Consider the following 25,466-nt stretch of genomic DNA (forward strand, 5'->3'; position numbering starts at 1 on the left):
CTTTTCCTTTTTCTCTTGCCTCACCCTCTCTTGTTTCACCCTACACCACCTAACTACGGTGACCCATATTAACAATCCAATACATATCCCTCCATATTTTCTCCATGTTCACATAAATATCTTATTCACATGCAGAGATTCTCTGTTTGCTTTATAAAAATGAGGTCTTGAAAAACCTTCCAAGCCTAGTAGAAGAGTTCTAATTTGTTCTATTTAATGGCTCCAAAATAATACTCCATGTGCATATCCACCACAATTTACTCAGCCATCCTACTTCAGGTGGCAAATACTTTGTTCCTGGATTTTTTTTTGCCACATCTTGTTCACATATACATATATGCTGGCTTTTGTTTTTGTAGGATGGATTCCTGAGAGTGAGATTGCTGGGTCAAAAGATATCATGTATATTTTATTTTAATTGATGTTTCCAGATAGCTGTCAAAAAAGGCTGTAGCATTTCACACATCCACAGCAAAGGGTGAGATCATCCTTTCCTTGGCAATCTAAAACAGTCTCAAGGAGTGGAAAAAAAAAAAAGTCACAAGTAAGAGTCACATGTTGGAAGCCAGCAAGGAGCAGGGGCCATTCAAGGAGAGGAAAACCTCTGTGGGATCTCCTAATCAGCATTCAGTGAGCTAATGGCAAGTGGTTCTTCAATAGAAAAGGCCCTATTCATCTTTGTATCTCATGAACCTAATGCAGGCTTGGCACAGAACAGATAATATAAAATACCCCCAAACAGGGTCTGAAGACAGTTATCTCTAACTGCTAAGAGTTAACCTCTAACTTCTCTCCATTTCATGGATCGCAGTGAGTTCTTTCCTACTGTGTTACATATTGCACAATGTAATGTATCTACCATCTGCTCTTAATTTCATTTGAGTCATTAGCCATCTCAACTAAGATTCTGGGCAGGGGGGGGCGGGGGAGTTGTCTTGAATTAGAAGAAACCAAGAAACTTGGCAAGATGATCATTCCTAAGTCATGGTTTTTTTAATGGTCTACATGTGACAGTCACACCAAAAGGAGGACCCACTTCCTTCCTCTGTGAGAGTCACATTTTTCTTATTAAGCCTTCATTCATCTCTCTTGCTCTTTCCAGGGCAATGCTCCCTAATATAATACTCCTCACCCCATCTTTCAAACCAAGACCTCTTGTTTGAGTAAGCTAAACGGTTGTGTGTTCTGCAAATAAGATCTTTCTTCAAAGAATCTACTAAATGTTCTCACAATTCAGTCCTTAACTATTAGTATTTGTAAGGATTTAACAGTGGAGGGAAACAAAAGATTAGCCCAGCTTCATCCTACAATGGGGAGAGTCAGGAAATGCCTAATGAGCAACAAAGCTCCTAGTTTTGACCAAGCCTAGCAACGCATTTATGGGCAGCATTTGCAATTAAGCAGCTTGAATGTCAAACGCATTGTTGGTGCAAAAAGGGGAATCTTTATACTGGAAATAAGAGCGCTGTCTGTTGACAAAAGGAGGAAGTAAAAATTACAAAGTACACTTTTAAAAATACAAGGACGTAATACCAACTCATAGTTATTCAGAAAGGCACAGTCCACTGGGAGTGACCTGAGAGAGTGGATTATACTATACCAGGAAGGGGAAGGCCAACATACACTCAGCATAAACAGCCTTGCCCCCCACCCCCTTACCAGAGTGACACCAACCATATTCAGGAGCTGGACCCACCACAGCCTACGGTGCTGGGGTAAGTGGTTTTCTTCATCTGACTCATTTAGGATTATGTCTGGCTTGGACCCCAGCACAGTGCAGTTAGTTGTAGAAAACCCGATATATGTCACCAGAGACTGTCTTGAATCTGGACATTCTCCTTGCGTTTTGGTGTCTGGAAAGGTGGAGAAGGCACCCTTTGACAGAAATTGGGGGAAATATGGGAGACATAGAGATTTAGAAGAAAAAAGAGAGTCGTATATTTAGTGTTTTGACACTGGCAGTACCTATAAAAGTACAGCCCAATTATCAACATTGAATACATTTAAATGAAATCCACAGTGCAATCTTTTGCTTTATAAAGGAACTAGGGAAAAAATAGAATTGCAATTTGCTCTGTATTTTTTACATCACCTTCGACAACCAGAAGTGTAACTAACTTAGAGAGAGTGCTGAACAAAGTAACATCTCATAGTTTGCCTTGTTAAGGAATAGAATGAAAGGAAATTTAGCTTTTAAGATGTGAATTTGAATGTAGATGTAGTTACAGTCCAGATATGGTTACTGCTGACAAATAGTTCCATTGCTTAAACCCCTATATGGGACCATTTGACAAGGGGGAAAACATACTAATGTCATAGCCTTTTCTTTCTCCTTTTCCCTTCAATCCTACATGACCACCCAGGTGCTTATAGCTCTCTCCATCTCAATGACAATAACTTGCTCACAGAAAGGATCTGATATTAATCATTTATACTTTTCTTCATGTAGATCTAAGTCAATGTATTATTTCTCTAAGGGTTTTTTTTTTTTTTTTAATTTTTTTTTTCAACGTTTATTTATTTTTGGGACAGAGAGAGACAGAGCATGAACGGGGGAGGGGCAGAGAGAGAGGGAGACACAGAATCGGAAACAGGCTCCAGGCTCTGAGCCATCAGCCCAGAGCCCGACGCGGGGCTCGAACTCACGGACTGCGAGATCGTGACCTGGCTGAAGTCGGACGCTTAACCGACTGCGCCACCCAGGCGCCCCTCTAAGGGGTTTTCTATGTAAGCTTTACTTTGACTTGCAGAATGTTAAAGGGGAAGAAGTATATTTGGCATATTTGTGGCGCCCTACATCTTTACCTGTATAAATTTCAGTATTGGCTTCTTATTCTTTTGGAGACAAACGATCCCCATTTAATTTATAGTGTGATAGCAGTGTTCGAGCTCTACCTAGACAGGTATGTTCATTCATTCACTCATCCCAGCTAAACCGAAATAAACTGCATTTTCAAAGAGGGAAGACAGAAGTCTGGGCAGTCTGAGACATAAAGCAATAAACTGATATGTAGGGAAACTGAAAGTAAACAATCAGTGGAGTTTGTACCTGGCTGTGTGCCTAAGGGGGGAGGTGGTAGCCTAGGGGATGGGGCGGGTGCATAATAGCGTTGTCTCTTCCTCCTCTTCCTCTGGAGCCTCAATATTTTCCATTGCAGTCCATGGATACGGCAGGTCAATTGTGATAAACTCTGAAATAGAACAACTCTGGGAAGGGAAGGGGCATCCTTTCCTGTTCTCAGTGATTTAGTCCCAAAAATCATTTAGGTAAGATCTCCTCGACACACCTTAAGACTCACAAATAAGTACAGAACCTCATTTCACTAAATTAGTTTGATCTCCTTGCTCATCGGTGTTAAAAAAAAATGATAAAAAGAATCATCAGATTGGTGTCCCTTACCTACTCTCTTAGGAAGGAAGGAGTACTAAGAAGTTAGCAAAGGCAGGTTAACAGGAAGAAAAAAAAACCCTAGAGATTATGAACAGTAATCATAATTCAAAATTAAACGATTAAAACAATGCACCAGACAGTTTACAAAATGTTTCCACGTTACACTATTTCAACCGCTGAATTTGGTCAAGAGATTGCACTCAGAGTTAAAGGAATGTTATTAATCATTTTTAAGTCTCTTCTGAAAGTTGCTAAATTTAATTTACTGAAGCTACTACCAATTCCTCTGGAAACACATGACCCCCAGCTTCTTGGCTTCCTTCATCCACTGAAGAGAGAGTTAGTCATCAGTGTCATATAAGAGTGACTCAGAGTAAGGTGGGAACCGGAGGACTTCTCACACATATATGAACTCAGAACTTGACGGAAGCCCAGGCATCAACACCTCCAGGGGATCAGTGTGGTCAGGTGGCTCAACCCTTCCTTGCCCAGCACAGTAGGCAGACGGCACTTAGCCCAGCCGGTCCACAACAGCTTCTGCGCCCCAGTTCATTCTCAGTAAGGTAACCGATGACTGAATTCTGTCCTTTATCTCTTGGTTTCTCATGTCAGTCTTCAAACTGCCTTTGATTTTCCTCACTCTTACAAAATTAATCGAGTTATTTTTCATGCTATAATAACAATAACAATGTTAGAAGGTTGTGATGGACACTGAGTCCATCTTACCATAAAAGTGATCCCAATGTCACCCAGATCCTTGCCTTAAGCTCTCCCAGGTCTCTGTTTGAATGTTCTTTGGCACTCTAGAGTTACAATCCAATTTATATCTAGTTATTCTTTCTGTGCCTATTTGACACCATCTGTAAAACTTATAATTAGCTGGAAACTGAATGGGGGAAGGGCTCCAAAAAACAGTAGGAATCTTAGCTGAGTTTCTTACTAGAGCAGCAGATTTGCTACCTATAGTTCTGTTCTGTTTATCAACCGGCCTTGCCGATATTATCAGATGTCACCTGAGGCGAATGCACACATGCACACTAAAGTGGGTGAGAAAAACACCTTCTAGGGCAGAAGGAAGCAGGGAACTCCTCACAGTGCATATTTGATTCCTGGAAACTAAGATGAGAGCAGTAAACTTGCTTCAGATATTTACTCTCCATTTCATGATCCTGTGCCTGGCATTTTACCTGGAAGACATTGGGCTTTTCCCCCAGTCTGAGTCTGTATTCACTTTGACTCCCAACATGCAACAGGTAAGGGAGAAAGTCAATTTAGTGGCTTCACTGCCACTTAATCTTGGCAGTCTTTGTTAAAGGCTTTATGAATAAAATGGTGGCATGGCACACTCTCTCAATGGGTTAATTTTTAGCAACTGAGGAAAAAGTTTAAATAAAACATGCATTTAGATTAAAAATCAACTTAAGGTTGTACAAATAGCTCTGAGATATCCCCCTACCCTACTAGCCCAAGGTAAGGACAGTGCTTTATTTATCCTTTAAAAAAATTTTGTTTTAAATGTCTATTTATTTTTGAGAGAGAGACAGAGAGACAGAGAGCAAGCAGGGGAGGGTCAGAGAGAGAGGGAGACACAGAATCTGAAGCAGGCTCCAGGCTCTGAGCCGTCAGCACAGAGCTGGACGTGGGGCTCGAATCCACAAACTGTGAGATCATGACCTGGGCCGAAGTTGGATGCTTCACCGACTGAGCCACCCAGGCACCCCATGCTTTATTTATCTTAGTATCCTTTAGTGTATGTTAGATGCTCTAAGAATATCCTTGGCTAGGTGCTGCATGAAATGAAATTTAAATGTTGTATCATCTTCATGTTTTTGAGACTTCAAAAATGCGCCCAATTTTAGAACAAATCCCAATGTTTAAATACAAGGAAAAAAATCATTATCTCATACATTTCAGATGAGGAAAGGGGGAATTTGTCTTAAAACCCTTATAACAATGTCACTTTCTTAAGGTACAGACTTTCAAAACTCACACCTTTACTTCTGCTCAAAGATGACTGTGTAGGAAAAGAAACACACTGCAGTTTTGAACACTTTTTCTGTATACATACCTAACATTCTCTCCATATTCTAAGCTTTTTTTGAAGCCTTGTGATGATAAACTAAATCATATACAATATACAATCTCTTAAGTGAAGTAGCCATGGCTTTACCAATAATTCTTACCCTGCCAGTACTGTCAGGAAGCATATTGGCAAAGCCATCAACTAGGGGCACCGGGGATAATTAATTAATTAATTGTAGGTGTTATGATAAATGATAATGAAAAAGTTTTGAGAAAAGGCAGAGGCAACTCAGAGATACTTTTATCCTTAGAACTAAAAACGCCAAATGTACACGCGTCAGGCCTTCCCTACATTAAGAGTGGCTGCCAGACCTCTTCTAGGAGACTGAATGAATGAGTCTGCAAAGGAAGCACGCCCTCCTCCGTGTCTCACCGGTCCCGCCACACAAAGTACACCCAGGGTACTTCCCTCCTGGAGGAAGCAGGACTCAAGGGGAATGTCACTGTCAAAGGAGCTTCTTCATTCCATTGAATGAGAGAACTTAATGTTTCCATGATGACAAATACCCCCTCAGTTATATCATCATGATCATTTTCGTCATCATCATCATCAATTATTATTTTAATCAGACCCTCAAAGAAGCATTTGTTACTTAATGGAAGCGTACTTCATATAGGATCCCTTGGCTTCACTTAAAATTTTCTCCTTAGATTTCTGGGTGCCCAACTTGAACATTTTTTTTCACAGAAACATAACTTATTAGTCATATGATTTAGTTTGTGTCATTAGATCTAAACACTTATTTTTCTTAAAAGTGCAGCCGAAATCTGTGAAAGATCACTTGGGTTACAAAAACAAACAAATAGAATTTCTTACTTCAATGAAAAGATCAAACTAAAAAGGAATTTGGTATACTTAGCTAGGTTAATGATATTTAAATGTACTAAGGACACATATGTCCAGAATGCCATCGATATTACGAAAGCTGTGCAAGAGAACTTCAAAAAGAAAATATTAGAAAGCTACTTCTAAATGCTCTCTATTTGATGTTTTTTAATGAACAACTTAGTTGTTGATTCAACTTAGGCCATGATTGCAACAAATTGCAAGTAAATTCAAACCCTACAAATTCCTATCAATCAGTGTGATTGACAAGTTTCAATATTGCTTTCTAAAACAAAAGCCCTCCATGGAGTTATGTAGAAATGAAATGAAATCTGGTTGGAGGATGTATTTTAAAAGAATTATATATTTCTTATGAAAAGCATTGCTCAGAATGACATTGAGACATTATTCTCAGTTCTTTTGTTTATTTTTAATTGTGTCATTTAATTTTAAAGGGGAGAGGAAGATGAGTAAGAGAAGTGAAATCAAAGCATCTTATTTTGGACTTTTTACTAGAGAAATAAACCCAGTTATAGAAAGTTTAAAAAAAAAAAAAGCAGAAGTGAGCAAGGACAGCAATCGAGTTGCAATATTTTCCCAAAGCAACAAAGCATTTTGCATGGTAAATGAAAGACACAATTAGTTCTCCTTTCTTGGTTCCTTTTGAATCTTTGTGGTCAAGAATTTTGATAAAGTATTTCCATTCCTCCTACTAACCGATAATGTGCTAATTTCTTTGCAGTTATTCCTTCTCCTTCCACACAGTCTAGGGGTTCAGAGATCAGAATTTTAGCTCTCGCCACTCTCTGGCTGATAACTTCATGTACGATACCTACTGTACCTAGCTCACAGAAATATTTTGGCAATTAAATGAGATAAATATTACTTGAACACTCTTCAAAAGTTCTTAAAGTTTCCTAAATTGGAAGTGTGAACATTATATTGCTATTATTAGCCTTTCGCCTGATGGTTCAGAGGGCTCAAAGACTTAACCCAACTATCACCAGAACCCTGGGCTTAGAGTTGAAACTTTTTCCTTCTTTTCTTTTCTTCCTTCTTTCCTTCTACAGCACTAATTTACCTAATACCCAGTATCACACAAGTACTGGTGGTTGTAGAGAATTGTACACATAGCCCAGACTCACAGAGTTCAGTGGGAATCCAGGTGGCAGTGCAGCAAAGGATTAAAGCATGAATAGCCAAATCAAAGTGGCCGGGGTCCCCAAACAGCACTATGATTGTATCTTGAGCCAATTAACCTGCATTTCTGAATTTGTTTCTTTCTCTATAAAATGGAGATAATGTTACTGTAAGGTTTAAGTAAGATAGGGGCGCCTGGGTGGCTCAGTTGGTTGAATGGCTGACTTCAGCTCAGGTCAGGATCTCACGGTCCATGAGTTCGAGCCCCGCATCTCTGCACCGCCCCTGCTCATGCTCTGTCTCTCTCTCTGTCTCTCTGTATCTCTCTCTCAAAAATAATTAAATAAATAAATAAGATAAATATTCATAGATCCTACCAGAGGGCCTGGAATACAGCAAGCACTCAATAAACCATAGCAGTTATTACTGTTCCTACCTGACCTGGTGAACTGGTCAGGGAATCCAAGTGAACCTGGGAATCCGAGTACCATGGTTTTTCTAGTACCATATTCTGAATTCTGCAGAATCAATTGGCATCCCACCAGAAGGGCTTCCACAGAGGAACCTGTAGTGGCCCAAACTCAAAAGTCTTAGCCAGAATTGAGGCCTCACAAATGTTGGGAGTGCTAACCTGGTAATTTCTAACTTTGGCTTTTTCACTGCCTCCAACCTCATGATGACAAAAAGGCACTTTTTCTAAATCATAGAAACTAATACTAATATTAGCAAGATGTGAGTTATATTTTATAAGTAATAAAACTTTTCTGGTAAGGCCATTAAAAATAAATAAACTCTCATCAATGTGGCACCACCAAAGAACTAATGACTGAGCTTCCAGAAAAATAGTTCTGATGTTGTGGAGTTCTGTACCCACAAGGCAAGGAACCTCTAGCCCAGTGTTTCTCAAATGGAAGCAGTTTTGTCCCCCAGGGGACAACTGGCAAACATTTTTCGTTGTCACAACTGAGGTGGGGGTGCTGCTAGCATGTAGAGGATCGAGGCCAGGGGTGCTGCTAAACATCCTGCAATGCACAGGACAGACTCCACAACAAATAATTATTTGACCCAAAATAGGAAAAGTACCACAGTCCTTCCCAAGTGAGCATGATTAATCCTGCCACAGCGATAAGCTTCTGCCTATGTAGCAGATATTTAGTCACTTTTTTTTTACGAGGTACTCTCCAACGGAAAAGTTATTATTTCCATTTTGCAAATAGGAAAATGGAGGCTAAGAAAATATAAATAATGTGCCCAAAGACCTCTGATGATAGAGGAGCTGGGACTAGACCTCTACCTGTCTGATTTTCAAACCTGGGTTCCTAACCCCTGCCCTACTGCCGTGTGTGTGTGTGTGTGTGTGTGTGTGTGGCCTCAGTCCTTGCTTCCCACATTTATTTTTCCTAGCAAAGTGGCTAGTGTTTATTTGGGCTTAAGAAATATCTCCAGGACTGGTTCAGAGGATGCAGCTGTCCACCCACTGCAGTGTGAGGGCTGCAGACCTGCTCTCCTTTACTCTGCTCTCACCTTTGATGAGTCCACAGGCTCATAGCCACTGCATCCTAAGAGGACTGTTACAGATGAGGTGCTCCTTGCCTTGAACCAAGCGATGTGTACCCCTGGTAAGCACTTTGTTGTGAGATGGAAGACAAAGCAGATAAACAAACAGCCAAGCCACAAAGGTCAGTGCCCCAAGTCTCTGAATTTTAGGGACCAAGGAGCCATGTGAAGGTGACCAGGCTGGCGGTGTATTGTTGAGGCAGCCATAGTAATCACAGTTATTCATTTACTTCTTGGTGGTCAATGAACCAACGAGCCATCAATCAGCTTCTGTATACAGGTCATGTTCCCAATGACTCTGACCAAGGGCTGCTGCTCAGGAACATGACAACACATGGAATCTTGGCTAAAATACTATTAGAGGTCAGAGGTGTGTATGTATTGGTTTATGGTTGACTGGTCCGATGACCTAGAGGAATGTGAACCTTAAGAATTGAAGAAGAACCAGTATTTTTTAGACAATAATATTTGGGGTAAGGAGAGGCTTTATAAAACTCTAGGTCAGAGTTGGTAGTCCCCTGGATTCCAGCTGCAGGCTGGGACACCAGCATCTGAAATGACCCTCAGCCTAGAGAGGTGCCTAATAAAGACAACACATTTTAAAATGTGAGCCCATCTTTGGGGCGTTTTAGTGGCTCAGTCCGTTAAGCGTCTGACTTCGGCTCAGGTCATGATCTCATGGTTCATGAGTTAGGGCCCCGCGTCGGACTCTGTGCTGACGGCTCAGAGCCTGGAGCCTGCTTCAGACTCTGTGTCTCCCTCTCTCTCTGCCTCTCCCCAACTATGCTCTCTCTCTCTCTCTCTCTCTCAAAAATAAATATTCAAAAAATTTTTGAACAAAAGTGTGAGCCCATCCTTAACAACTAAAAAGCTCTTCTCTGTGGCTTGTCACCAAGGAAAAATGTGTTTGGCTAGGGAACGAGGAAGTACGGGAGAAATGGAGAGGATGAGGAAGGAGGAAGGAATCTTACTGCTTTGGTTTGAGTTTTTGTTTTTCTCCACTAGTTGTGAAGGTGAACTTACGAAAGAGTAGAAGTCCAAGGTCACTAGATTCTGAAGTGCTGGAGTTCTTACCTATTTTGTTCATGAAACCCTTTGGGTCTAGTGAAGCCTTTTCTCAGGAAAAAAAAAATGTTTTATTTTCCCTTGCCAAATTTGTACTTTTTTATTTTGAAATAACTTCAAATTTGTGGAAAAGTTGAAAAAATAATACAATCCAGAATCCCCAAATATTGACATTTTACCACATTTGCATTTTCATTCTCTCTTTATAACCATATGTATGTGGGGGTGTTGTTGTCAATTGAAGTATAGTTGGTATACAATATTATATTAGCTTCAGGTGTACAATATAGTGACTAGACATTCATATACATTACAAAATGCATGCCACCTATCACCATACAAGTTATTACATTATTATTGACTATATTTCCTATACTCTGCTTTTTATTCTTGGGATTTATTTCTTTTATAACTGAAGTTTATACCTGTTAATCCCCTTCACCTATTTCACTCATCCCCCCACAACCACCCCCACCACCCCCCACTTCTGCCCTGGCAGCCACCTGTTTGTGGTTGGGCAACCACATCTTCTTTAGCCATTCATCTATCAATGGAAACTCAGCTTGCTTCCTTTATATGTTTACTTATTTATATGAATATTCTTATTATTTTCTTAACAGAGTTAAAGACATGGTCTTCACTGAGTTGAGACATGGTGCTACTTAATCTTTAAATACTTCAGTGTATATTTCCTAAAAAGCAGGAACTTTCTATATAATCTTAGTAAATTATAAAAATTGAAAAATTAATATTTATTGAGAATGCAATATTATTTGCCAAATCAACAAATCTCACTCAAATTTCACGAGTTGACCAAATAACATCCTTTCTGGCAAAAGAAAAAAATAGTTTTCTGGTCCAGTATCACATGTTGCATTGGGTTGTCATATCTCTTCAGTCTCCATTTATCGGGAGCAGTCTTCAATCTTTCTTTTCCTTCATGACTTTGACATTTTTAAAGAGTATATGCCATATATTGTCTATGGAAGATGTAGCTCCATGCAGGATTAGGATCCATTTATGTGCAAAAGTGTTGCTGTGTCCTTTCCAATGTACCATCCCAGGAGGCACTTAATGTTGGTTTGTCCCATGACTAGCACTGTTAATTTTTATCACTTGGGTAAGGTGGTATCTGTCAGATTTCTCTTCTTTGAAATTATTATTACTCTCTTTTTAACTATTGCCTATCTTATGGGGAGATTTTTTGAGATTCTATAATGGTTTCTTATCAGAATTTCACCTACTAGTTTTAGCATTCATTGATCAAACTTCTCTGATATAATTGTTATGATGTCAGTTGCTAAATGATGATTTTCTAATTCCATCATTCCTTTTACATTTATTAGCTAGCATATTGATTCTTCTATAAAATGAGGCAAACAATGTGCCCTCTTTAACTCAAAAAGCTGTTGAGAGAACCAAATGAGATCTATATGTAAAAGTATAGCGTAGAATGCTTCACAAGTGTAAACCATTCTTTTACAATTACTCCCCTTATGCTTGCCCCCAGCAAAACTTGACAACATAGAAAGTTTCTACTCTCTGATCTAGTACACATTAAACTCCATGAGCATTTGCCTTCTTCAAATAATTCCATGGGGTTTGGATTGCAGTTAAGGCTACAGAATCCATTCAGAAAACATATTCAACATTTAGTTATCCAATTATTCAATTTATTGAGGCCAGACTTGAACATAACACTATACTAATTGAATTTATAAATACAAAATTTCCTTAAAATATCTAAACATGAAATTTTGCAAAAGGTAGTTACACCAACACTTCACCTCAAAATTATACATTTTTAATGTATTTATATGTTTGAGAAGAGAAAATTCTACTACATGGACATTGATTTGCCACAAATCAATAACGCCTACGCAGGAAAGATTTGTGAAACTATGCCAAATTATTAAGCCACGATAGTCTACAAACTTGACTGCTTTAGAAATAGGCACAGCTGTATCCAAAGAATCAACTAGTTTGCTCAAACCTACCATATTTTAATGTTTACCTCTGACTTATTTTTATCAATTGATAGTTCTCTTGCCTTTTCTTTCTTTACCTATATATCTTTTTCTGGGAAAAAAGATGGAGGCAGAGCCCAGAATTTCCTTGAGAAGTGAAGAAGATATGTTAGATTGCGTTATTTTTAATCTGAAATAATCTGTTCCTTATAAAGCAGCAGACAAAAATTGTGTGTATGTGTGCACATGAGTGTGTTTGTATAATTCTGTATATTTCTATTCCTTATTAGGGAGAGAAACATTTACATATACAGGAAAATATATATACAAGAAGACTTACCAAAACACTAAGAGCCAAATGTGATAATCATTATTTCCTTCTTTAATTTTTTCCGTATTTGCCAAATTCTTTTTACCATGAGCATAAGTTACTTTTACAAGCAGGAAAAAAAATGAACAATTTTTTTTTTTTTTATAAATTTTTTTTTCAACGTTTATTTATTTTTGGGACAGAGAGAGACAGAGCATGAACGGGGGAGGAACAGAAAGAGAGGGAGACACAGAATCGGAAACAGGCTCCAGGCTCTGAGCCATCAGCCCAGAGCCTGACGCGGGGCTCGAACTCCTGGACCGCGAGATCGTGACCTGGCTGAAATTGGACGCTTAACCGACTGCGCCACCCAGGCGCCCCATGAACAATTTTTTTAAATGGTTCAAATGAAAGACCAGGAAATAATTGTAAAAAAAAAAAAAAGAAAAAGAAAAAGAAAGAAAGAAAAAGAAAGTCCAGGGGTACCTGGCAGCTCAGTTGGTTGAACATCCAACTATTGATTTTGGCTCAGGTCACGATCTCATGGTTTGGGCTCTATGCTGTCAGCACAGAGCCTGCATGGGATTCTCTCTCCATTTTCTCTCTGCCCCCTCCCCTGCTCACTCATTCTCATTCTCTCAATCTCTCTCTCTCTCTCTCTCTCTCTCTCTCTCTTTCTCTCAAAATAAATACGTCAACATTAAAAAAAGAGAGAGAGAGAAAGGTCAAAGTTTATAAAATTGCTTGGCCTCGCAAGTACTTTGAACACAGTGTCCATAAACAGTCATGATTCCAGAAGCACCCGTAAGGTCTGAACTTCAACTCAAGTCTTATCTTCTATTTAGCGCATAAGGCCCCTCTTGATTCTAAGGGTGGCTCTGGATCAAGGGCAGAGATATGTGTGAACATGGGGCAAAGAAAGGAAACTTTCTGAGTCAAAAGCGAAGGAAATAGGGTTTTTCCCAAGGTGATATTTTCTGCTGCCCCTCTTGCTTCCAAAGGCAGAGAGAGCCAATACAGGCCCAGGGCTGCTCTTACATGTGGTGGGACCTATCAGTCTTCCTCCTTTGTGTTGCCTATGGCTGAGCTAGGAGGCCTGAGCCATCGTGATGCTCAGACCTAGGCAAACAGGTAAATGCCCTCCAGTTTTTGTTCACTTTGTCCTATGGGATAGCTTGCCCTTCCCTGGCCACCGGTACCCACAGTAAAATTGACGGTATTGGCTGATTGTAAATAACAAACATCATAGTACATATCTTATATCTATATTATGGGGAATATGTATATATTGGGGAATTTTATATCTCCAAATAGTCTGAAATCCCTCCCTGTGATACTTTTGATAGTACACTTCCAAATTAATATCACCCTTGTTTTCAATCATACAATTGCTTGATTCATTCACAACTGTAATTTTGCAGCCAAACACTGCATAATAACCTTTTTTAATGTTTATTTATTTATTTTGAAAGAGAGAGTACTTGCAAGCAGGGGAGGGGCAGAGAGAGAAAGACAGAGAATCCCAAGCAGGCTCCTCACTGTCAGCACAGAGCCCAAACCATGAGATCATGACCTGAGCTGAAATCAAGAGTCGGATGCCTAACTGACTGAGCCACCCAGGTGCCCCAATAATTACTGTAACTTTTAAGACAGCATATGCATTTAAATGGTCAAGATTATAAAATTAATATAATATTCTTTTTTTAACATGTATTTTTAATCCAAAAAGAAGTGTGATATTTCTAAATTGATGTAGTAAGTGTACATGACATAATTTTTTGAATTTAAAAAAAGTAAAAAAAGGTAATACATGCTGAGGCAAAGTGCAGGTGCAGTCTTCTGAGTAAAGGGGAAAGGAAGCCCTCCACCTTTTTGATTTTAGGCCCTAGGCCATCTAGCCCTGTCAAACTAATTGTCCAGGTCATTCTGCACTGCTTATAGTCAAAGCTTCATGGTTTTCAGGAAAGAATTTGCTCTCCTTTGTCCTATGTACGTGCAAACCTTTTTCCTCACAGAAAGCCAGAGGGAACAGAATCTGAGACTTCTTGATTCTGTTTGGGACACTGTGCCTTCGGCCAGCATCCCTCAGTCTCTTCCCACTCATCTCACCCTCTCTCCATGAACTCCTTGGCGGCTGCACACTGCATACTCTCTGCATGGTGTTGTGATGGTTTTTAGAGTTGGGTTGAAGGATGACAATAAGCTACTGAAAATAAGAAACTGGAAACCAACTTAGGAACATTTTCATAATGGCAATACCAAAATACTCTCCTTTTGCTGACAGTCTAAGAATAATTAAGAATCTAATCAATCAGTTGAAATTGAACATTTTCTAATAGATTGAATTTCATGAAGTTGCAAGAGATAAGATTTTACCATGACAGGGGCGCCTGGGTGGCGCAGTCGGTTAAGCGTCCGACTTCAGCCAGGTCACGATCTCGCGGTCCGTGAGTTCGAGCCCCGCATCAGGCTCTGGGCTGATGGCTCGGAGCCTGGAGCCTGTTTCCGATTCTGTGTCTCCCTCTCTCTCTCTGCCCCTCCCCCGTTCATGCTCTGTCTCTCTCTGTCCCAAAAATAAATAAAAAACGTTGAAAAAAAATTAAAAAAAAAAAAAAAGATTTTACCATGACAGTCCGTGTTTCAGATAGATGAATTCACACATGAGATTACTGTCACATCAAACCCAATGACCTGTGTCAGCTTTGCCATGGCATCTCTCAATCTCTCTCTCTCTCTCTCTGTCTCTCTCTCTCTCTCTCTCTCTCTCCTGTTTACTTTCTCTGACTGTAGCTTGGTTGGTTTTCACATTACTTAGAGCTATGGTTTAGCACTTAAATGGCCATGTTTCCAACTAAATAACAGTTATTGTTTTTAAAAAACTACTCGAATGCATTAAAGTATCGGAAGTTCGTAAAAATTGGGTTATAATCCTTTGATGGTTCTAATTTGAATTTTCTTTCTAATTTTGAACATTCAGGTCACCATCATCTTTTATTGTACAAGAAAGGAGAGTTCCTATCATATACTGGAAAGAACATGTTCTTTTGGGTATTAGCCCTCCTAATCTTTTGTGGTTTTGTATGGAATTACAAAAGACAACTAAAGATTGCAGACATCACTGATAAGTACATTTTCATTACTGGGTGTGACACGGGTTTTGGAAATTTGGCAGCCAGAACTTTTGATAAAAAAGGATTTCATGTAATTGCTGCTTGTCTGACTGAATCAAAATCAACAGCTTTAAAGGCAGAAACCTCAGAAAGGCTTCACACCGTGCTTCTAGATGTAACAGACCCAGAGAATGTCAAGAGGACTGCCCAGTGGGTGAAAAACCAAGTTGGGGAAAAAGGTGAGTGATACAGGGGTGGGAAAAATGGAGGGGGTGTTGTAAAGTAGCTACAGCTAAGTTAAATGTGTTTGGATCTTAAATGGCCTTTAAAGAAAATGTCTCCTAAAGACCAGTTATGGTACTGGAGAATATTGGGAAAATCTTAGGATAGAGCCCTCAGTCGTTCCAAGTTGCAAGCTCTCTGTTTGCATGAAAGACACAGCCCCCATTATTCTCAGTCATAAGTCTCGGTGGGCAAATTTAGAAGTGAATTGGAGGTATTGAGTTTTCCTGCTCTTCTCTCGTGAAGTTCTAGTTTAGCCACATATACAGCAAAGGCACTTGGAGCTAAAAGCTACAGGAGATCATGAGAGCAATCCCCAAATTGCCATCTGGATACCTGGGACCTACTTCTCACTCTAAAATCATTCCACAACTCACACATTTTCCATGGGAAAAGGTAGAAAATAGCCTGAGACTCTGATAAAGCTGTCTTAGATCATTGTGATAGAGTAGTAAGCCATCGGACCTCATTCTGCCAAGATGACAGCATTCCAAACTAGAGGACTTTTATTGGCTTGAATGAAGCTTGAAATATTCTCATTAATGAAGATATTAGGGTCCAAAATGGAAAAAAAGAAACCAAATGTATGTGATTTTTCTCTATCACATCTTCATTGTGTAGTTGAGACTCTGAACCTTAAAAGCAATGGTTTGATAATGTTCCCAGATCATTTTTTAAAAAAATGTTTTAATGTCTATTTATATTTGAGAGAGAGAAAGAACCAGCAGGGGAGGGGCAGAGAGAGACGGAGACAGAATCTGAAGCAGGGTCCAGGCTGGGAGCTGTCGGCACAGAGCCCAATGAGGGGCTCTAACTCACCAACCGTCAGATCATGACCTGAGCCGAAGTCAGACGCTTAACCTACTGAGCCACTCAGGTGCCCCTACAGACCATTTTTAATACTTGATTTCCAAACAAATTTAACAATATTAAATGTTTTCCATCATAAAATAAAACTTTCGATGACTAGATTTTTTACCAAAAATAGATGTGAAGTAGATTGATACTGCTCTTTGTCTGTATAAATAATCTCTCACTTTGCCATCTAGCAAGTGGGAAAAATAGACCATTTTACTCTACATCTGAGATGAAAAAGTGAAAGGCTCATTCAGACAGTATCGGTATTTTACATTCAGAACCAGAAATAGAGTTACTGTGAAATTGTAACAGAGCTTCAACTATTCCAATTTAGCTTCCCACCTTCTCTGAGAGTAGTTACTTCCCAAAACTGTAATGAATTTCAAAGAAGGAACATGGCTAGAAGGAGGAAATGGCACAATTGTGTAAAGCAGGGGCTGTATTTCCATCAAGGATGCCCATATCAGTGCCATCTTCTATCACAACTCCTTTCTTTCCTCTCTGTTCTAGGTCTCTGGGGTCTGATCAACAATGCTGGTGTTCTCGGAGTGCTGGCTCCCACCGACTGGCTGACAGTGGAAGACTACAGGGAACCTATTGAAGTGAACTTGTTTGGACTCATCGATGTGACATTAAATTTGCTTCCCTTGGTCAAAAAAGCTCAAGGAAGGGTTATCAATGTCTCCAGCATTGGAGGTCGGCTTGCACTTGGTGGAGGGGGTTATACTCTCTCCAAATATGCATTAGAAGGCTTCAATGACAGCTTAAGGTAAAGTAAACATCGACATACTAAGGAATATTAGTTGGTAATGTTTACTGAGTGGTTATTATGCACTAGGCACTCTATTTAGTGCTTTAAATTATTCCCAATAATAGTTCCCAATAGATAATACCCCTGAAACAGATTAAGTAACTTGCCCAAGGTCACCCAGCTGGTAAGTTGTAGAACTGAGATTTGGACCTAAGTCCAGACAAGCCTTTTTTTACTTTTTGCATTGATGCATGATGCTGATAGCGATGGTGAATTTGTATTCAACAAGTCAGTTTGTTAAATAGTTAAGGAATCATACAGGGAGGCTAAATCAAGGCAGACCTCTCCGTTAGTGTAACTATCAGTTGCAGACACAACAACACCATTCTGTTTAAACCATCAGTAGAGGAGCTCCTGGGTGGCTCAGTCAGTTAAGCGTCTGACTTCCCTCAGGTCATGATCTCACAGCTGTAGGTTAACCCCACGTTGGGCCCTGTGGTGACAGCTCAAAGCCTGGAGCCTACTTCAGATTCTGTCTCCATCTCTCTCTGCCCCTCCCCCACTTGTGCTCTGTCTCTCTAAAAGATAAATAAACATTAAAATAAATAAATAAATAAACCCTCAGTAGAAAATTATCTGGTAAAGTAAACGTAATTATCACAAAATAATGACTCAGCTACATAGCTTTCTCTCTCTCTCTCTCTCTCTCTCTCTCTCTCTCTCTCTCTCTCTCTGCAAGCTCCTGACCCATATTCCCATACATTTCAGACACTACAGCTAAAGAGATGATAACCTCCCCAACCCCACCCTGAGGACAAGAAATACAGTTTTCCTCTGGTGCTTCCATTTCCAAATAAAACTCAGAGCAGGAATTTACTAATCAGAGGTGGAGATTTTGCTCCCCCAAGAAAGCACTGACCACATCATTTTCATGTGTGCCTACCAGAGAACCCCAGAGCCTAAAACAAAGGACTTATTTAGCAAACAAAGTGCACCCAGACATGGATTTCTCTGGGTTTATAACATTTGACATTCACAGGGCTTCCTGAATCTGTAGATTTATATCTTTGCCAAATTTGGTGAGGTTTCAGCTATTGTTTCTTCAAACATTTTTTCCTGTAATCCATTCTTTCTCTTATCCTTCTGAGACTATAACACAAATGTTAGACCTTTGGTTTTATCACACAGACCCCTAAGGTTCTGTCCACTTTCTCAATCATTTTTCTTTCTGCTGTTCAAATTGGATAATTTCTAATGATCTACCTTCAAATCCACTGACGTTCCTCCATCACCATTCTGCTATTGAATCCAACCAATAAATACTTTATTTTGGTTATTATATCTTTCAAGTGTAAAATTTTCATTTGGTTCTTTGCCTTTTCCTTTTGGGGAGAAGTTCTGTAACTTTCCATTGACTTCAAAAGTATTTTCTTTTGTACTTGAAACATTTTTATAATAGCTGCTTTAAAGACTTTGATAATTCCAACATCTGTGTCCTTTTGGCATTAGCATCTGCCATTGTCTTTTCCCATGTGAGTTGAGATTTTCCAGTTCTTTTTATGCTGAACATTTGGAATGTTCCAGTTCTTTTGGAATGTTTCCAGTTCTTTTTATGCTGAATATTTGGAATTATATGAGACTATGGGTCTTATTTAAGTCCTATAGAGAAGGTTGATATTTTTGTTTTAGCAGACAATTGATGAGGTTGTATTCAGGTCACAACTGCTAACCATCATTCTGTACTTTTTCCTGTTTGCTACCAGAGATGTCCCATAGATGTACCACACAGTAGCCAGTCTAGGATACAGAAGATGGTTGTCCCAGAGTTTGCTTCTCTATGTCAGATCCATACATGCTCAAGTGCAGTGCATAAACAATGTTACGGGGTCACTTTCCTCAGCTCCTCTCTGTGATCTTTCCCATTCCTTCTTGTTTCCTGGGACTTCCCTCCAACCAGATGTCACCCTATTCTGCCATCTACTTCCCATGTGTGTGCTGGGCATAGGGCCACATGATGGGTGGAAAGAGAAAGACAAAAAGCAACAGGGTTTCTTCCTATCCTCTTGGGGACCAATAACCACTTAAAAAAAATTTTTTTCAAGTGAAGTGTTTGTGTGATTGCAATACAGCTCTACATGCCTGAAATTACCCAATAAAGAGTGGGTATTTTTCTAAATCATGGAACTGGTATTGGAAAAGGTACCGTGCATGCAGGCCACAGTCAAGTAGCAGCTCCAGAATTTCTATATGTAGGAGGGTTTAGGGACAGTGGTCCAACTGGGAGAAGCCTGGGTCTCTTTAAAGCTGTATTTGCCAAGCAAAAATACTGGTTTCATGCTGGTTTTACTTACCTGGTAAGCTTAGTTGGGTGACTTAAAGCCTTTTGTCCCCAGATTATATGGTATTTCATGAGTGGGTGGGGAGACAAATCTTCCCAAATACTTTCCAAAACCCAAAGGAGATCAGAAGATAGGTGTGTGAAGTACAATTAAGTTGGAAAATAACCCTTGAAATTTTAATGCAAGCAACATATTTTCAAAATCTTTCAAGATCAAGATAATTTGTATTTTTAGTTAAGTACACTGCAAACTAACCACTAGGCATGTTGCTAGAAAGCAGAACCTAAGATAAATCACATTTTAAGTTCATTGGTAGAGTTCTTTAAAAATCTTAGGATAAAGACTTGTATAAAATGAGTAATTACTTCCTTATATATCCTTGGTGGAAATATAAATTAAATTTAGGAGGTAATTACTCATATAATGGTTTGCAATACTTTATTTTGCTTTAAAAGGCCCAGGGTAGGGGAGGGGGGTTCCATGATTCCCCTAAAACCTTATTGCCCAGTAAATGAGCAGACCTTTGGTTTTCTGAGGCCACACAATGAAAGAGCTCACTGAGCAGCAGAGGGAACAGATTAGCCACATCAAGGATTGTCACACTGTGTCCCTCAGCCTAGCCTCACTTGTTCCACAATCTCTTCACATTCCTAGAATGGAGGTAAACTCATCCACCCAGGCCAATCATCAGTCCATTTCTCCAGAAGGTGCTTTGCATACTGAGAAGAAACCTGTCCTTAACCTGAATGCTTGTCAATTTAATGAGAGAATCTGGCTTCACATGGAGTACTAAGCTGGGGATGGGCCTACCCAGATGCCTTTCCCATTCTGCCACTAAACCGCCCTCCCTTCACCACTCTGAACTTCAGCTTCCTCACCTGCAAGCTGCAAGCATAGAACAAGCTACTCCTTTCCAACCTATCCAATTCTGTGATTCCATGAAAAAAATTCATAAGAAAATAGTCATCCAAATAGCAAACATTCTCCAAACCAAGCTGGATTAAACATCATCAGTGTATTCTTTTCACAGACGGGACATGAAAGCTTTTGGTGTACACGTTTCATGTATTGAACCGGGATTATTCAAAACAGGATTATCAGATCCAGTAAAGGCCACCGAAAAAAAACTTGCCATTTGGAAACATCTGTCTCCAGATATAAAACAACAATACGGAGAAGGTTACATTGAAAAAAGTAAGTCTCTGGTGGACCAGGGTTCCTCTGGGGTTCATTATCATAGACGACGCGAAGGAGACTCAAAATTAAATGAAAAAAAATAAGGTGTTCATAATAATATACCAATAGGGAATCCTAGATATGGATCAGAGATTCATATTAATTCCAGTGCCATCTCTCACTTCAAGGGTTTACAAACATTTACTGGGCAGTTACCAAGTGCCAAGTTCTATACTAAACACATTATAAGTTTTATAATTTACTCCTCAAAAGAACCATAGGAGTAGTCAGCAGAGGCTTAGAAAGGTGCATGTCCTACCGAAGGCTATACAGTTCCTCCTGATCGTGTCCAGGCTGGAGCCCCCCCATCTTCAACTCTACATAAACCTCCTCTTTTTGGTAAACAACCACTCACTAAACGTTGTTCAAGGATTCATGGAGGTTACAAAATATAAAGACTCAGACTCTGACCCTTACCTAGTATACAGTCAAGTTGACAAGAAAAAGTAACCACGTGAAACTGTAAAACAGTGACTCTACAATGTGTAAGAAAATTGATGCTATACTTCTTAGACAGAGCCCAACAGCCCAGAGTGGGTGCTAGATGGTGCAGTCTCTACTTACCCAAGAAATTCATAACTGGATGAATGCATTGCTAGTTAAGTGGCCTTTATGAGACAGGTCAGGTTAGAGTAAGGCCTAAAGGACAGGAAGGAATTATTTGGGTGGAAGCTTTCCAGAGCAAGAATGCATGGGTTGGGGGGGTGGGGGTGGGGGGTGGAGAGAGCAGGAGAAGTAACATAAATCAGATTGAGTCAGGGATGGAGAAATAATAATAGACTAGATTATGATGACTAACGTATACTGAACATTTGCTATGTACTTGTCACCATTCTAAGTGCTTTACATGGACTCTTTCATTTAAAATGCCCAAATAAACCCTATGAAGTAGCTATTACCTTAATTTTATAGAAACAGAGGCATAGAGAAGTAACTTGCCCAATGTTGCACAATTAGTAAGTAGAAGAGCTAGATCTGAACCCAGACAGCCTGACTTCACCATTTATCCTTGGGCCCTGCACTATAATGTAAACAAGGCTTTAAGGAGCTGGTGGAACTTCCTGTGACAGGGCTCTGCCTCCACCTCAAACTTCCAGGTCTTATTACAAGCTTAATCGACATTCCTCAAACACTTACTGAGCTCCTGCTTTGAGCCGAACAGGGCCCCACCTAACTTTGTGTCACTCTAACCTTAAAACTCTGGTCCTGCCTCTTTGTTGATGGATTTGGTAAGTCAGCCAACTGTGACAAGGTTCAAGGCTGGAAGTTTTGGAGGTGGAGCCAAGAGCTGAGTCAGATCCACCTGGGGAGGCTTTTAGAATGACAGACTTCCTCAACCACCCAACCCCACCCAACACACACACACTTGTGCACACACACAGATGCATACATACATATCAACGAGAACGTCTGGTTTGACAAACCTCCCAGTGCCATCATGTCACTATATGCTGAGAACCTCTGCCATTAAAAACTCAGCTTCTCACTCATTACCAACTCTGAAGATTCTAAGTAGTTCAGAAAAAAAATCCCTCATTTAAAAGAGCTTTTTCTATTTGATATTGACATTGATATTTCTAAATGCCTATGAATATATCATGAACTGCCATCTGAAAATTATTTTTTACTTGGCCCCTGGCTGAGGTATCCTCTCTTTTACTGATTGTTCTTATTAGAATTTTCCAAATCAGGACTTGGACATCAGCCAGACTCACAGTTCCAAAGCAGACCACAAATTTAAGCTCACCTTTCTTCATTTCCAAGGCAATAGTTGTAAGAGTTTAAAATAGACACTAAGACTTATTAGGTAATCTCAGTTAGGTTTTTTGAATAACTTGCAGCCACTAAGGCCTGAAGTAGAAGGGAAGATTTAAAAATCATAGACTTCTCTTAAGAAGACACAACTCAGGTATGTTTTAAGAGCACAGGAGGAATGCTTTGAGACATTATCAATCTCTGATAAAATACCTGCCTTTTTAAAGCTATCATAATTCATTAGGCAGACATTTCATCTGTCTGATAACCAGCCTGTGTTTAGCATTCTGAGTCAAGACTTTTGGGGATGATTCCCTCTTTATTCACTGAATTATAGTAGTATGTGGTATGTGAGTGTACGTATGCACACACATGCACACCGACATTTCCTATATAGTATTCCCTTAAAACAAATTTGGACTCGAACCCACAACTTCCTGGGCTCAGGGGCCTCATAGACTATAAAGCATCTGTCCTTCATTGCTTTAAAGTAGTGCTTCTCAAAGTTTGTTCCCTGGATCAGCACCATCAGCATCACCTGGAAACTTGATAGAAATGGAAATTATTGAGTCCCACTTTACACCTACCTATTGGGTCCCACTTTAACACTGTAGTATTAAAGGCTATATATGAATCTCACAGGTGGTGAGTCAGAACCAACCCAGCAATTGTGTTTTAACAAGCCCTCTAGGAGATTCTGCTGCCCACTCAAGTTTGAGAGCCAGGGGTCTAACGAAAGCACGGTTGTATCCTTTCCTGAAGAACAGATAGAAACCCACCACAAAGGGCCTCAATTATAACAGCCAATTCAAAATAAATACCCACATACGCATCCTCCCCTTTACACCCTAGCCTCCCACACCCCTTCTCCCCTTCTTCCAAAGAGTAAGGGTGTTTTTGTCTCTTTTTACAGGTCTAGACAAACTGAAAGACACTAATTCTTTTGTGAACATGGACCTCTCCCTGGTGGTGGAGTGCATGGACCACGCTCTCACGAGTCTCTTCCCTAAGACCCATTATGCTGCTGGAAGAGATGCCAAGACCTTCTGGATACCTCTGTCTCACATGCCAGCAGTTTTGCAAGACTTTTTATTGTTGAAACAGAAAGTAGAGCTGGCTAATCCCAAGGCAGTGTGAGTCAGCTGACAACAAATCCCTGCCCCCAGGCTATGAGATTGGCTGCTTTCAAGGACACATCTCCTTTTTGGTCTCATTCTTTACCTGATCCAACCTGGACTCATTTAGATCATGCCTCTTTTGATAAATGAGGGAATCCAACCACCACTCGGGATGTCCCAGGGTCCCTTTTCAAGCCTTCTTTGGAAAGAAGGGCAGTGATGATGGGTCATATAGAAAGGCCAGGATGGCACCTGCCCAATATTGAGGTTTTGCCTGCTTAATAGGATGTAAAGGAAATTGAAAGACTTTCCCATTCAAAATGATATCTATCACCCGCTCCATGCCTCTAGCCACTACCCCTTGAACTCCAGAATGTTAAGTATTTGCCCCTTACCAAAATGTTGAGATAAGTAGAATACTGGGGCACGTGGGTGGCTCAGTTGGTTAAGTGTCCAACTCTTAATTTCAGCTCAGGTCATGATTTCACAGTTCATGAGTTCAAGCCCCACATCAGGCTCAGCGCTGACAGTGTGGCCTGCTTGGGATTCTCTCTCTCTCTCTCTCTCTCTGCCCTGTTCCCCTCAAAATAAATAAATAAACTTTAAAAAATTAACAGCATTTTTTTAAAAAAATGGTAAGTAGAATGCTTTTCATGAGAGGATTGGATATGTTATTTTGCTGAGAAGAAGACTCTGAAGGGTTGGAACTCACTTTTGTAAGCTTTGACAGGTCAGGAGAAGGAAGGGTGAGGAAGCATCATGTGACTGGTATCGGCTCCAGGGAGCAGAAAAACACAAAGTAGGACTGCAAGTAGGAGAAGGAAAAGAGCAGGACAAGAGTACTGAATGTTAGAAACAAGTATGAAAGTGGAGAGAGGGAGATTCCAGGACAAGCCTGCCTATTTTAGAGGGAGCTATGGAGGCTAAACAGCCTATTCAAGGCCACCGTGAACATTGACGCATACACCGTCTGTGTTTGAGCCTGCATCGGGCTCTGTGTTGACAGCTCAGAGCCTGGAGCCTGCTTCAGATTCTGTATCTCCCTTTCTCTCTGCCCCTCCCCCACTCATGCTCTGGCTCTCTCTCAAAAATAAAGAAACATTAAAAAAAAAAAAAGAATCAGTTCAATTAAAATCCTGTAACTTCCTTAAGCCTTTGACTACTTCCACAATGGCTCCCTACCTCTGGTTCTGCTGTAAGCCTCCCTTCAGAAACTAGTTGCCATGGTGACTTTTCATGATCTATCTGTTGGTCTGGAGAAACTCCATGTTGAGGCTTTCTGGGCTCAGTGGTCACAGAACAAAGAGCATCAAGAATCATTTCATCTAATTCTCTGCCTATAAGCAGGATATGGCCAAGCCATCCAGGCTAAAAAGAACCACCACTTCAATTGAAAATCTGTCCAGAAACTCCACAATTTCCTTGGGCAACCCAGCCAATATTTAATAAGGAAAATTTCCAGGAGTTTCTAAGGAAAATGACCAATTTTGACTTTCTTCTCTATTAATTCCAATAATTGTCAGGAATGTGAGAGACCACAGTCTCATCAGCATGGAGGAAATAGCTAAACAGTCACAAAATGAAAAGCCTTTTAATATGTAGAAATCATTCATAACAATTTTATCTAAACCACAGTTTATAAGGACAATGCTGGTCAACAGTTTCCTGAATTTTTGCCT

At 40.0% G+C, this 25,466-nt stretch overlaps 1 protein-coding gene across 2 annotated transcripts; it reads left to right on the forward strand.

Moving 5' to 3' along the window:
* Positions 1 to 1,594: 1,594 nt before the first annotated feature.
* DHRS9 (dehydrogenase/reductase 9) lies at positions 1,595 to 24,401 on the forward strand. Of its 2 annotated transcripts, none has more exons than XM_025934075.2 (5): positions 1,595 to 1,715; positions 15,316 to 15,687; positions 17,099 to 17,357; positions 20,709 to 20,872; positions 23,583 to 24,401. In XM_025934075.2, exons 2-5 carry the CDS (start codon positions 15,375 to 15,377, stop codon positions 23,804 to 23,806), a joined length of 960 nt encoding a protein of 319 aa, XP_025789860.1. In that variant the 5' UTR covers positions 1,595 to 1,715; positions 15,316 to 15,374; the 3' UTR covers positions 23,807 to 24,401. The 2 variants fall into 2 exon arrangements, with proteins under 2 accessions (XP_025789860.1, XP_025789853.1); XM_025934068.2 differs by lacking the exon at positions 1,595 to 1,715 and adding an exon at positions 3,723 to 3,954.
* Positions 24,402 to 25,466: the final 1,065 nt, after the last annotated feature.

The sequence above is a fragment of the Puma concolor genome, chromosome C1 (genome assembly GCF_028749965.1).
Source record: "Puma concolor isolate L17-30 chromosome C1, mPumCon1.1.hap2, whole genome shotgun sequence".
Taxonomy (NCBI): Eukaryota; Metazoa; Chordata; class Mammalia; order Carnivora; family Felidae; genus Puma; species Puma concolor.